Genomic DNA, 12,440 nt, shown 5'->3' with positions numbered 1-12,440 from the left:
TTTCACCCGCTACGTCTCCTGGTTCGAAATTTGCTTCTTCTTCTAGGTTTCAGATACAAAAACCCTATTTGAAGCTTAAAACCTAATTGATCTCATTGGGCCATTGGTGCTATGAGGACCAATTTACAAGACAAAAGTTTAGTTTCTTTGTACACCCATATAACCCATATAGAGTATAATCCCTGAAAATTTCAAAATACTTTTCGGATATGCATATTCGAAGGCACCCTTATTTAATTTTCAAATATTTCGGATATGCATATCTGAAAATAACATTAACCAGTTTTGGATATGAATATCCTAAATATGCTCTGAGTCCTTCATTTTTTAAGAACAATAAATTATATTGTTACATTGGGAGCATCATAGCAACTAAGATTAATAAAGACGTTCAACTATCCGACAAATTATAATGGGTTGTAAAAAATATGTAGACTATAACAAAACATCAATATCATAAAAAAATAGTTGTTCGGACAAGTGCAAAATGTTAAAATATTACAACACTGAAAAAAATTCATAAATAAAACATAAATAGGCAACTACTAATGAGTATGCCTAATACGAACTCCCTGCGACCTCCTCTGCCTCTTATACGCTATCGCACCAGATGCCTTATTGACCATCCTCTGAACTATGGAAGCCGCCTCTGAACTGTCCTACTCAATGATCCCTCTCTCCAATGTCACATGTCCAATCAATTATATCCGCTGGCATATCGGCATGAGATCAGTGACATGGCCATCCTCATCCCGATGGTTCTCTAAGAGTTCCTCATGTGCTGGTCTAGGTGGACGCCCAAGAGCATCGGGTGTCATGATAGGATGTGACACCTGATAAAACCATGTCACATACCCATCTACATAGTGCCCGCTCTAGGTGGCCCGCATACGCCGATACTCCTCTGAGACTAAAAGATGCGTTCAATCATCAAAGATAGCAGTGAGTTCTTAGTGGGTAACAGTATCGGGAGCAACCTCAAATGGATATCTCGATATAATCTACACACGTCCAAACTGTCTCATGCACCGGTCAGATAAACATCTAACCAAGGTGTTGGCCCCACATGCCAACCAGCCAGAATATAATGCGACACGGTCGAATGGGAGAACATCATCGTAATCATTGAAGGACGTTCGTTGGATTTCATCGTGAGTAGTACGATCGAGGGATACACAATATGACCTCACTTTCTGATTCCCCCATATGGAGGACATATCGTGCAGCCATGGACATGGCGTCAGTGTACAAGGGATCAAGATCGTAGTTGTGGATGCGGTGGAAACAAGAGATGATCAAGCTCTGAAACACAAATACGATAATATGTTAGTACACGTTAACAACTAACATATTTAATGTGACATAATTAAAAATAATGTATCGTGAGGAGTGTGCAAGAGTCACTCAACTGTATGGTCTTCTAGTTGCACGTTTCATTTAGCTTCTAGTACAGGTATACCAGGATGACGCCCCTCCAGTTCCACTCGTGAACTGTAGTCAAATCAATAAAATATCTTAGGTATGTAATGTCCATATAGGTTGCACTTTTGTCCACAAAGAGGGAGGTGCCAACCAGGAACATGAGCCAACACCGCAAGGCGCAAGCTCGGTGGTACTAAACAAAAATATCATCACTCTTTGCCTCGGACTCCGCTGCCACTACCAAATGTTTCTCATAAAGCTCTATCAGGCTAGAGAACCGGATATGTGTCCCATTTGTCGCTCTGTACTCAGAATCGGCCAAATATGGGTCCATACCTAGATAATCCACCATCCACTCGGTGGGCTCAGCCAATTGTATCCGGGAATGGTCCAAAACCTCCCTCTGATCGACAGGTGGAGCAGATAAGCCACATCATGGAGAGTGATCGTCAACTCCCCTACAGGAAAGTGGAAAGACGACGTCTCCTTGTGCCACATTTCAGCAAATGCCCCCTGTATGTCGTGGCTAATGGTACTATATTCAGTCATGCATAACCTACCAATTTCGGATCCAACTACAACATCATCAAACCACTGAGCCTGTGGTTTAAACAGATCAAATATTTTTTGCGAATGGTTCATGGATTTTATGGGCGTCCGTTCCTGTCACAAAAAAATTGATAATGTTAGTTAAACCATTTGAATTCATTTCAACTATTTGTAATTAAAACATTTAAATTAGGAAGTGCAATAAAAAACAACTTCGCCGTCCCAAATGTGTTGAGCGACATGGTCATGATAGTATATCAAGACGGACGTGTCTGAAGGCCCACCCGGGAAACCACCATCTTGTGCATCATGAGCATCGTCCCGACCATCGTCGTCGTGCTCAACCTTGGGTACCTCCGCCTCCTCCTCCCGACTAATCTCACGAGAAGAAGACGCCTGAGATAACTGACTCCTTAGTGCCAGGGCCGGCCCAGTGCATGTGCAAGAAGTGCTACAGCACATGGCCCAAAATTTAAGGAGGCCTCAAAATTTTGAAATGTCTATTTTTTTTCATAAATATTGATCCAAATAAATAAAATTTTATAATAAAAATCAAATAAATTAAAAAAATGTTATGATAAAAATTCAATGCATACAAAAATTGAGATATATCAAACCTCAAAATAATTATAATTAAATTTATTATTGATTAATCCATAAGTGTATATTTATGTGTCTTTTTTAATTATTATAATTATATTTCTATTTTAAATTTAGGCCCATTTTTAAAATTAAACGGGGCCTCTGCGTTGATTGGGTCGGCCCTGCTTAGTGTATATGAGGATCCTGCAGGCGCCTCATCCATCTGGACTGAGACTCGGACTCCTCCACGTCCCCGAGTCACTCTATGATGTGCAGGTCTCTCGCGTCAAGTTCAGGTTGTTTGTGTCTGCCTCCCCTGTCTATGTCGATCGATCGATGCCTGGTTGTCACTCATTTTCCTGAAATTAAGAATCAAGTCAAGTATATGAATTAAACATTTGATCAATCAAGCATGGTGAGATTAAGAACCAATTCCTAAGAAGATCAAGTATCATAGCCCAGAGTTTTAAAAGGTGTGAAAAAAAAAACAGTTCAGAGCCAATTTCGGAAGTGCATATCCGAAACTGGTCAGAAGTGTTTTCGGATATGCACTTCGGTAATTAGGTGCGAACAACTATTTTTTACAATTTCCATTTCTTGCCCTAACTTATACAAAATCCAATTTTTTATCATACAAACACTATCATTGAGCATCAACACCATTATCCTAATTTCTAACAGCCCTAATAACATTTCGAAGCTAGAGTGGAAAGTTGTATAAACTTTCAATTTTTTGAAGCTTTGAGTAGCACTTGAATTGAGCTTCGAGCCTTGAATGTAGCTTTAATGGAAGTTGTGGAGTATGAATGTCTTGAGAGGAACTCGATAGCAATGGGTTTGTAGAAGGAATTTTGTGTTTCGAAGAGAATGCGAGTAGTGTTAGTGGTTGCTTGCTTTTTTGTTAAAACCCTTAAAGACTTCGGATATGCATATCCGAAGACACTTTTTTTTTTAAAAAAAATTATTATTTCGGATATGCATATCCGAAGACACATTTATTTTTATAAAAAAAAATCTATTTTGGAGATGCATATCCGAAATCACTTTTTTTAAAAAGGTGTCTTCGGATATGCACATCCAAAATATAGGGGTATTTTAGGGTTTTCACTGATGGTCTGTGAGTATGTATATGAGTGCATAAAAAATTGTAGCGTGGCCTCCTTGATAGCCTGTATCCATCGAGTTATTTGTATAAGTGTATACATTTGACTGAAGTCCAGTTATCAAGGTTTGAGGCATACCATATTGATATTGTCCAAGAGGTAACATACCTACTTGAAAAAGTGCTCGTGTGGAATTGAACGGGGATCCCACATTTTCCGTCGCGACCGGTCTCAGTGATATTCCTGTTTAAAGTCTTTATTTTTTGTTTTGCTTCTACTAACCATTTTGCCAGTTATTGGTGTTGGTGATATTCCTGCAGGATTTCCATAAAAGATAAGAAAGATTTTGGTCGAACATTTACAAAAGGAAAATAAATGGATGCTTGACCAAGCGTGCTTGCTAAAGGAAAATAAAGAGAACTCCCCTGCAAAAGGCAGAGGAAGCTTGCGAAATGTAAGTAGGATTCTGTTGGGAGATAAGATTTCTCGTGCAAAAGGCAGATAATAGACATTGTGGGAATCAAAAGTAGATATTTGTTGGGGAATGTGATGACCCTTATGCAAAAGGAAATAAAGGAGCTATGCGTGTGTTTACCTCGAGAATTGGTAAATGACGTTAGTCTCTTTATAATGGTTACTTGCGAGATCGACCAAGAAATCTCAGAACAACACTTTTGTTTTCTAAGAGTTTTTGTAAAAGCTTCGAGTATTGTTGTTTTGAAAAGAAGTGTTCGACACGACGTCAAACACTTTGAGTGTTGAAATTGGAGTTTTCATGAATAATTGTGCAAAGTTTAAACAACGAGAAATAAAAAAAAAAGTTTGAATATAAATATCATAACATTAAAATTTCTAATAAAATAGGTGATTCAAACATACATAATCTTATTTCACTCATAGTTTGGATACTTTGTGTATTAGCGTGTAGATGTTTGTAAAAGGCCAATTTTTTTTCCGATAAAATCGTAAACAGATGTAATTCACTATAAAAACCAACAAATTTAATTTGATCAATAATCCAATGAAAACCTAAATTTCCCCTAACTTTCACGCCGCGCCACCATCAACTCTCCCTAACTGTTTCACGCAGCGCCACCATCAATTCCCCTAACTGTGTCGCGCCGCGCCACCATCAATTCTCCCTAACTATTTCACGGTTTCACGGCGCGATGCCGCCACCATCAGTCGATACTGTAAGCAGTTTACCGGACGAAATACTGTGCAGTATTCTGTCTTTACTCCCCACCAAAGAATCAGTTGCTACAACCCTTTTATCCAAGCGATGGACTCATCTCTGCCACCGTGTTCCAGATCTCCACTTCACCGACATCACAGAATCCAATATTGACTCTCTTTACTCCTTTTTACTCTCCAGAGATACAGCCGATTCTAATTACATCAGCATTTTCAATTTGGACATTCAATTTTCTCATAGTTTCGACTTTCACAGTATCACCAAATGTGTCGATTTTGTTGTTCAAACCAGACTCAGACTCAAGTTTCTTCGTCTCCATCTCCACCATGAGTGCAACAAAGTTCTTCGACCTCAATTGCCTTTTACCATCTTCACATGTAAAACCCTAACAAGTCTCAGCCTCTACTGGTTCCATACCGATGGTTATTCTTTTTCTTCAAATACATGTCAACTGCCCTTGCTCAAGATCCTTCGTTTGGAACTCATTAATTTCGTTAAAATTCGAGATTTTATGTTGTTTCTAGCCGGATCTCCAATTCTCGAGGATCTGACAGCTTTTCACATATACTTTGACTTCTTTAGAGATGATTCTTCTCATACCTCTCCTGAGTTTAAAAGCTTAACCTGGCCCAATTTGACTAGACTAAATTTGTCTCCTTTTTGTGGTTCTTCATGGTTTATGTTTATGGTCAATGCTCTCTCTACTTCAGTGTTTCTCTCCATAGAAACAAACAGCTTGTATATAGAAGACCACATAGTCTCCAAGGTAAGTTTCATTATGAATTACTTCCTCTGGTCCCATTTATAAAAAAAGATTCTCTTATTAAATACATTGAATAAATAATGTATGTGTACGATAATATGTCTTTATGTATAATTTAGATAAATCAGCAGTGCCTTGACGATATTCCTATGTTTCATAACTTGACACACTTGGAGCTCCATAGTCATTGGGAATTGGTATTAAAGGTGCTCCACCTATGCCCTAACCTTCAAAATCTTCAACTTTCTCAGGTTTGTTAACTTTAATGATTCTATTTCTCTTATTTTTTTCTTAATATGTCTTTATTGTTAAGTTTCATGTGTTTTCTACTCTAAATAGGCGTCAAAGCAGGCAAGATGGAATGATAAAAATTATCTGGAAATTTTCAAGAAGCCTCAATTTGTTCCAAAATGCCTCTCATTATCCCTTACAACTTGCGCTATGCGGGACTTTTTAGGCCTACAAGGTGATCTTATGTTGGCAAAATATATTTTGAAAAATGCAAAATATTTACAAACCATGTCAATCTCGAGCTTAACGGAACTACCTGGAATAGAAAGAAAGCTTTTTGCGTGCCCGATGGCCTCGACAACATGTCGACTTTCAATTATTCATAACAAAGATTAGGTAAGTAGTAGTTTGTTTCTCTATCCTACTTGTCGTTTTATTAGCTTAGCTTCTACAATATACTCTCTTCTTGATTTGGTGGTTTGAACTTTGAACTATGGTTTGCGAAGGTCATGAATTTGTCTCCCTTGATAAGTTAAGCAAAAATCATCATTAAATGATTTAGTCTACCTGTTTACTTATATATTTGTTTATTAAACTTGTTTGTGACTACAATTAGATCAACCCGAATCCATTTATGGCCACATGTATGCTAAATCCAGATTTGGATGCATAGCAACATGATAAGACGGCGCCTACAAAGATTATAAAGTAGTTGTTTAATTTCTTAAGGGAATCATTTTGTTTTTTGTTTTTATTTGAAAATACTGTTTTGAGTGCTTTATCAAAGATGACTTGGAGATTTTTTTAGATAAGAGAAAGATTCAGAACAGAATTTTGTTATGTTTTATTGAAGAATACTCTTGATGATTCTAACTAGATAAATGTGATTGTCTAACCAACTCTCTTAGACTTTAGTGCAAAGGGTAACTAATTGTAACAAAAGAAACACTACTAGTGAGTAATAGTTACTCCTAACTTCCCCCAAATCTAAGGCGGTTGACCAAGTTTACACTTGTCAAACATGTTTGGCCCTACGCAAAGGACTCCGAATAGATGTGTTGATTTTAATGGTAAATTTGTATTATTTTCAAAAATATACATTCAGGGCTTATGTTCAAAAAAACAAAATGGATGTGTTGATTTTTAAATAAATATTAAATTATTATTAAAAAAAACATTTTAAAGACAAAGAAAAAGTGCATTTGCAATTAAGACATTATGACTATGAAATGAAAAATATTCTCAATATTAAATGATATCAAGATACTTAGATAAAGATTTCTTAACTTCTTAAAAAAGAAAACTGATTTATAATAATGGCTGTAAATAATCAGTTCAAAATGGATTCGGCCACTTCTTTCTTATCTTGCAAAAAATGATCTTTTCCTTTTAAATTTTTTGGCATTTGGGTTGGAGAAAGAGCTAACAAGACGAAGGTGTGGAAGGACGTGGTTAACAACATAAAATCAAGATTGTCGACGTGGAAGGGGAGAAACATTTCTATAGGTGGAATCTATAGGTGGAAGGGTGACTCTCATTGGGTCGGTGCTTAACGCAATTCCGATTTTCACACTTTCTTTTTATAAAGCACCGAGCAAGATTATCAAAGAGATTAGAGGTCTTCTTAGTAATTTTTTGTGGAATGAGAATGCAAATAAAAGAAGTATTCATTGGGTGAAGTGGGAAAATGTTTGCAAACCTAAGGAGAAAGGTGGATTAGGTATTAGAGATGTTGGTGATATAAATAGAGCTCTCCTTCTCAAATGGAAATGGAGAATTTTGAAGGAGGATAATGTCATTTGGAGTAGATTTCTACTCTTGAGATATCATGATTCGAAATTCAAAGTGCTAGCTTCTTGTGGGGATGTTTTAAATCGGGATGATTCTAGTTGGAGAGATATCATCCTTAATGATTTTAAAGAGGAGGATAGCGTTGAAGGCTTTACCGATTGGATTAATTGTGAGTGTAAGAATGGAAACAACATTCTTTTTTGGCATAGTTGTTGGTTGGGCGATCAAATTCTTCGTGAATCTTTACCACATTTGTTCGAACTCTCAACCAATAAACTTTGCAAGGTTAGCGATATCATATCTCGGAATAATGGTGTCTTTTCTTGGAATATCAACGATCTCTTCGGCATTGACAGAGTGTCCATCTTGAACTTGTCTTCCCTCTCTACCGACCAAAATGGTACCATCTCGGATTTGCCTACTCAAGAGGGACTTAAAAGAATCTTTGGAGAGCTTCACTCCGATCAATTCGGAAAATGACGTTTTTCATTGGAAGCTTAATCCCTCCGGTGTTTTCTCGGTTGCAAGTGTGACTAGTGTGGTTTCTAATGCCAAAGACAATGCTTGGCCAATCTATACTATCAAGTTGTTGGAAACAATGTGGAAGTCTAAGGTTCCGAAAAAGGTCCATATTTTTTTCTTGGAGATTCTTTATTGATCGCCTTCCTTTAAAATACCTTTTGCTTCATAGGGGGTTTCTAATTTCACCTCTCTTGATTGTGTCCTTTGTTCTAACCATCCGGAATCTTCGCTTCACCTTTTTTTTCATTGTAATGTTTCGAAAGCGGTGTGGGAGAAAGTCTACAATTGGTTGGGAGAAGACGTGGAGTTTAATTTTGACGAGTTCAAAAGCTTCGGTTGCATTCAAGAGAAGGTGAAGAAACACAATATTAGAATTAAATTAAATTCTATTTGGTTAGTTACAATTTGGTGCATTTGGTTGATGAGAATGTTATTATCTTTGAGAACGCTACTTTTAGCTTCGAAACGGTAATCTCCAACATTTTGTTCTTCTATTGGAGATGGTTAGATGGTAGTGATCCTATTTCTAGGATCCCTTTTTATGATCGGTATAAATTAGTGCGATATCTTATAAAATTGCTTATTAAAAAAAATGGAGCGAGTCTTGAGCAATTGGTCAATACTTTTTTTTGCTTTACTTCAACTCAAATTGTTAAATGATGAAATGATTAACTTGTTGGCCAAGATTAAACATAAATGACTGGGTTGCATAAATTTAATTTAATAAGCTCTGACTCCATGACTACTGCACAGATCCTGTATCTACCAAAACTTAATCATATTTTAATTAAAAGAAGCTGGAAGCTAAAATGTAATGAATCAAAGGACATTGGGGACTACGCCAATGAAGTAAAATTGGAGCGAAAAATGTTGTGCTGAAGTTCATGTTACAGAAGTACATGTTATGATAAATCTCTTACATGTTAGTGGAGCATCAGAACTAGTATTCCTTAGTGGTTATAATGTCACAACCTATGGCGGTGAAAGAGGAATCGGCTTCACAGAACTTTGAATTCCTGAAAGAGGAATTGGCTTCACAGAACTTTGAATACACTTGAACGTTGTTCTTACTCTTTCTTTGAGGGCTTCATTTTGACTCTCAACTTCACCACTTTCTTTGTCGAGTTCTGCCACGTTGCCATCAATGTTAATTATCAGCTTCCCATTTTCTCCAACCTTCATATCTCCAAAGAGTGACTTGAGGAGAGCATGCATAACCTTCTCTATCTTCTTCTCATTTGCTTCCTCAATTTTTGTAGCATCTGATTCAACTATTACTTTTGGAAGATCGCGGTTAATATTTAAAACTAGAGCAACAACTGAATCTGATACCATATCATTAATGGGGTCTGTTGTCCAATGCAAGGAGACATGCTTCTCAGACTCATGCTTCACTGTCACACGCTCATGAACTAGCAACGTTGGAACTCCAGATTCTTCATCCACTGACGGCTCAACACTCCCATATATTTGTCTCAGTCTATGTTGTATGACACTAAAGGCACTTGGATAAGGGATGGTAATTCTGAGTAACGTTTGTTGTTGATAGCTGCGAGAAGACATGGAGATCATCGGGTGCCATTATTTGATATGTGAAGCCTTTTTTAACTAGCAAACCACTGACAGTTTCACCCACCTGTGGTGTTTTCTCAGCCAACTTCCCAATGGTTTTTGCCATTTTCTGTGAATTGAAATACATCTCAACAGACTGACAGTTTTTGGGAGTGAGGATCTTAGTGTTACGATCAGCAAACTGAGTCACGAGTTTCTGTTTGAGCCTCCCCATCTCATTAGCTTCTCCATGAACAAGAATTATGTTAGGCGGGTTGAGCTCTTCCAAGAAAGCACTTGTTTGAGCAGAGTCAGCATGTGTTGAAAAGGAAATGTAGTGAACCTGCATGTTGAGAGGTGTAAAGAGTCCATTCATGAGAGTAACTTCCTTAGGTTTATTAATGACCTCAACAACATACCTAGGTATAACACAAGAATTTTTCTTGTCAGAGCACCACATATCAAATAATTGTCATGACAACCCGCTCTGAAGCCCACCGGGGCTCGCCATCACCACACACGGCCCTACGTCTTTGAAAACATCAATGTTGCTCAATGCCAATATGTGCTTAAAGGAAAATGGGTTAGACTTTGCATTTTGAATCCTGTCATTCATTGAAAGGGTGTAAGTCTCATAAACAGCCAAACATTTTTTAGCAAGAGGAGAAGCATAATAGATAGGTATATTCTGGAGTTCCAGATGATTTTGCCAATACTCATCAAGGATCAACAGTAGCTCTTGCGCACGACCAAGAGCAAAAGTTGGAATCAACACACGACCCCCTTGAGAAATGGTCGAATGAATAACATCAATGAACCACTTTTCTCGTGTGTGTCGAGGCTGATGGTGCTGTACACCATATGTGGATTCTATAATGCAGACATCAGGCGAAATCTGCGGGGTCTCTGTAGCTAGAAGATGTCGGTCTTCCTCACGTGAATAGTCTCCTGTATATAATACTCGAACACCAGCAATGTCAACCATAAACTTAGCAGCACCAAAGACATGGCCTGTAGTGTAGCACCAAAATTTAATACCGTTCACTTCAAATGTTTTATGGAAATCAATAACCTGCAACCATCAATTAAAACTACTGTTTAACATATAAATCAAAATGTTAAAGCTATAAAAATACACATTGTTGTAATTACATGCCTCCAAGGAAAAATAAAACCCTAAATCTAATACCATTCACTCTAAGAGTTTGATGGAAGTCAATAACCTGCAACCACCAATCTAAACTACTCTTTAACATATAAATTTAAGATTTGAAGCTAAAAACATACACATTATTGTAACTACATGTCTCCAAAGAAAAAATACAAACCTCAATTTTATCCATTGAGCGATTAATATCTTGTTCACCAAAAAGCATATCATCAATAGGAACCTTACTGAGTTTAACATAATCAGACAGTAAAAGCTTATAAATTGCCTTCGTCGCATACGTCATGAAAACCCGACCTTTGAACGTAGTTTTCTCGAGAAAATAAGGAAGCGACGCGGCATGATCCAAGTGAAAATGAGTGATGAGGAGCACGTCGACAGTTGAAGGATCGATTTCGTCGAAGTACGGCAGCGCTGCCATGCCGGACTAACCTGGATGAATGCCGCAATCGAATAAAACGGTTTTTCCTTTGTATGACATGTAGACGCAAGAACGACCGACTTCATTGTCGGCACCTAATGGTGCTACGATCAATTGATCTTCGGCTTCTCTGTTGTTGGCTGCAACATTCAGTTCACACTTCTTTACGGAACTCATATTTTGGTGCATGTAGTTAGGGTTTGTTACTTACTTGTGATATAAGCAAGTAGTTATATATACACTCACCTTGTAACTTTCTTTTCTAAGTCCAATAATGAAAAATATTTTACATTTCACAAACTTTGTTATGATATCAGATGAGAGAATAATTTGAAGACACCATTATTCTCCTTTTTGTCTTCCTGCTTTCACCACCCATCATCGCTAACCCTTCCTTATTCCATTCTTGCGTACAACTATGGACTAATCTTCACAATAGATTTTCCAAAAGTGACCACTTTCGTTTATCCGACCTTCTCCAACAAATTCACTTAATGAAACAAGTTGACAAATCAGTTACATCTTACTTTAACGAGCTAAAGAATTTATGGGAAGATCTTGAAGCGCTCAGAATTCTTCCCAACTGTACATTTGGTGCTCATGATGCACTCAAGAAGCAAAGAGAAGAAGTTTGATAAGAAGAAGTCAGAGGTATTGCAGGCCCAAGTAGACCTCAGAGAACAAGACAGACACAAGCCTGAAAGGTTGCAATAATTGTGATTACATCAGATGATGTGGTCGATAACAAAGGTGAGCTGGTATGTTACACTTTCTATGCAAATGTCGAATCTGTCAATGCAGTTGAGGCATTGAAGGATTCGAAGTGGGTGAAAGCTATGAATGAGGAATTGAAGTCCATTGAAGACAACAACACTTGGTCACTTGTCGATTTGCCTCAAGGCAAGAAGGTGATTGATGTGAAATGGGTATACAAGGTGAAGTGTAATCCCAAAGGGGAAGTGACTCGACACAAGGCAAGGCTTGTGACAAAAGGATTTCTTTAGAAGGAAGGAATCGACTTCGATGAAGTATTTGCACCTGTTGCCAGGATCGAAACAATCGGGTTGGTTGTTGGGCTGGCAAACATGAACAATTGGCACATGTGTCTAATGGATGTTAAATGTGCATTCTTGAATGTATCC

At 37.6% G+C, this 12,440-nt stretch overlaps 1 protein-coding gene and 1 pseudogene across 1 annotated transcript; one reads left to right on the top strand and one right to left on the bottom strand.

Moving 5' to 3' along the window:
• The first annotated feature begins 4,671 nt into the window (after positions 1 to 4,671).
• Positions 4,672 to 9,095, top strand: LOC131645168 (FBD-associated F-box protein At5g56370-like). The gene is made up of 3 exons (XM_058915831.1): positions 4,672 to 5,617; positions 5,734 to 5,865; positions 5,954 to 9,095. Exons 1-3 carry the CDS (start codon positions 4,826 to 4,828, stop codon positions 6,239 to 6,241), a joined length of 1,212 nt encoding a protein of 403 aa, XP_058771814.1. The 5' UTR covers positions 4,672 to 4,825; the 3' UTR covers positions 6,242 to 9,095.
• Positions 9,058 to 11,475, bottom strand: LOC131645169 (cleavage and polyadenylation specificity factor subunit 3-I-like; annotated as a pseudogene).
• Positions 11,476 to 12,440: the final 965 nt, after the last annotated feature.

This window comes from Vicia villosa, linkage group LG1 (assembly GCF_029867415.1).
Source record: "Vicia villosa cultivar HV-30 ecotype Madison, WI linkage group LG1, Vvil1.0, whole genome shotgun sequence".
In the NCBI taxonomy this organism is placed as follows: domain Eukaryota; kingdom Viridiplantae; phylum Streptophyta; class Magnoliopsida; order Fabales; family Fabaceae; genus Vicia; species Vicia villosa.
Note: the sequence above shows the minus strand (reverse complement) of the source record. Positions and strands in the feature narration are given on the sequence as shown.

Excerpts from the sequence above, each read along its gene's own strand:
- LOC131645168 (XM_058915831.1), top strand. The coding sequence starts at position 4,826 with ATGCCGCCACCATCAGTCGATACTGTAAGCAGTTTACCGGACGAAATA. Across the intron at positions 5,618-5,733 it reads AAGACCACATAGTCTCCAAG|ATAAATCAGCAGTGCCTTGA; the intron begins GTAAGTTTCATT and ends TGTATAATTTAG. Across the intron at positions 5,866-5,953 it reads AAAATCTTCAACTTTCTCAG|GCGTCAAAGCAGGCAAGATG; the intron begins GTTTGTTAACTT and ends TACTCTAAATAG.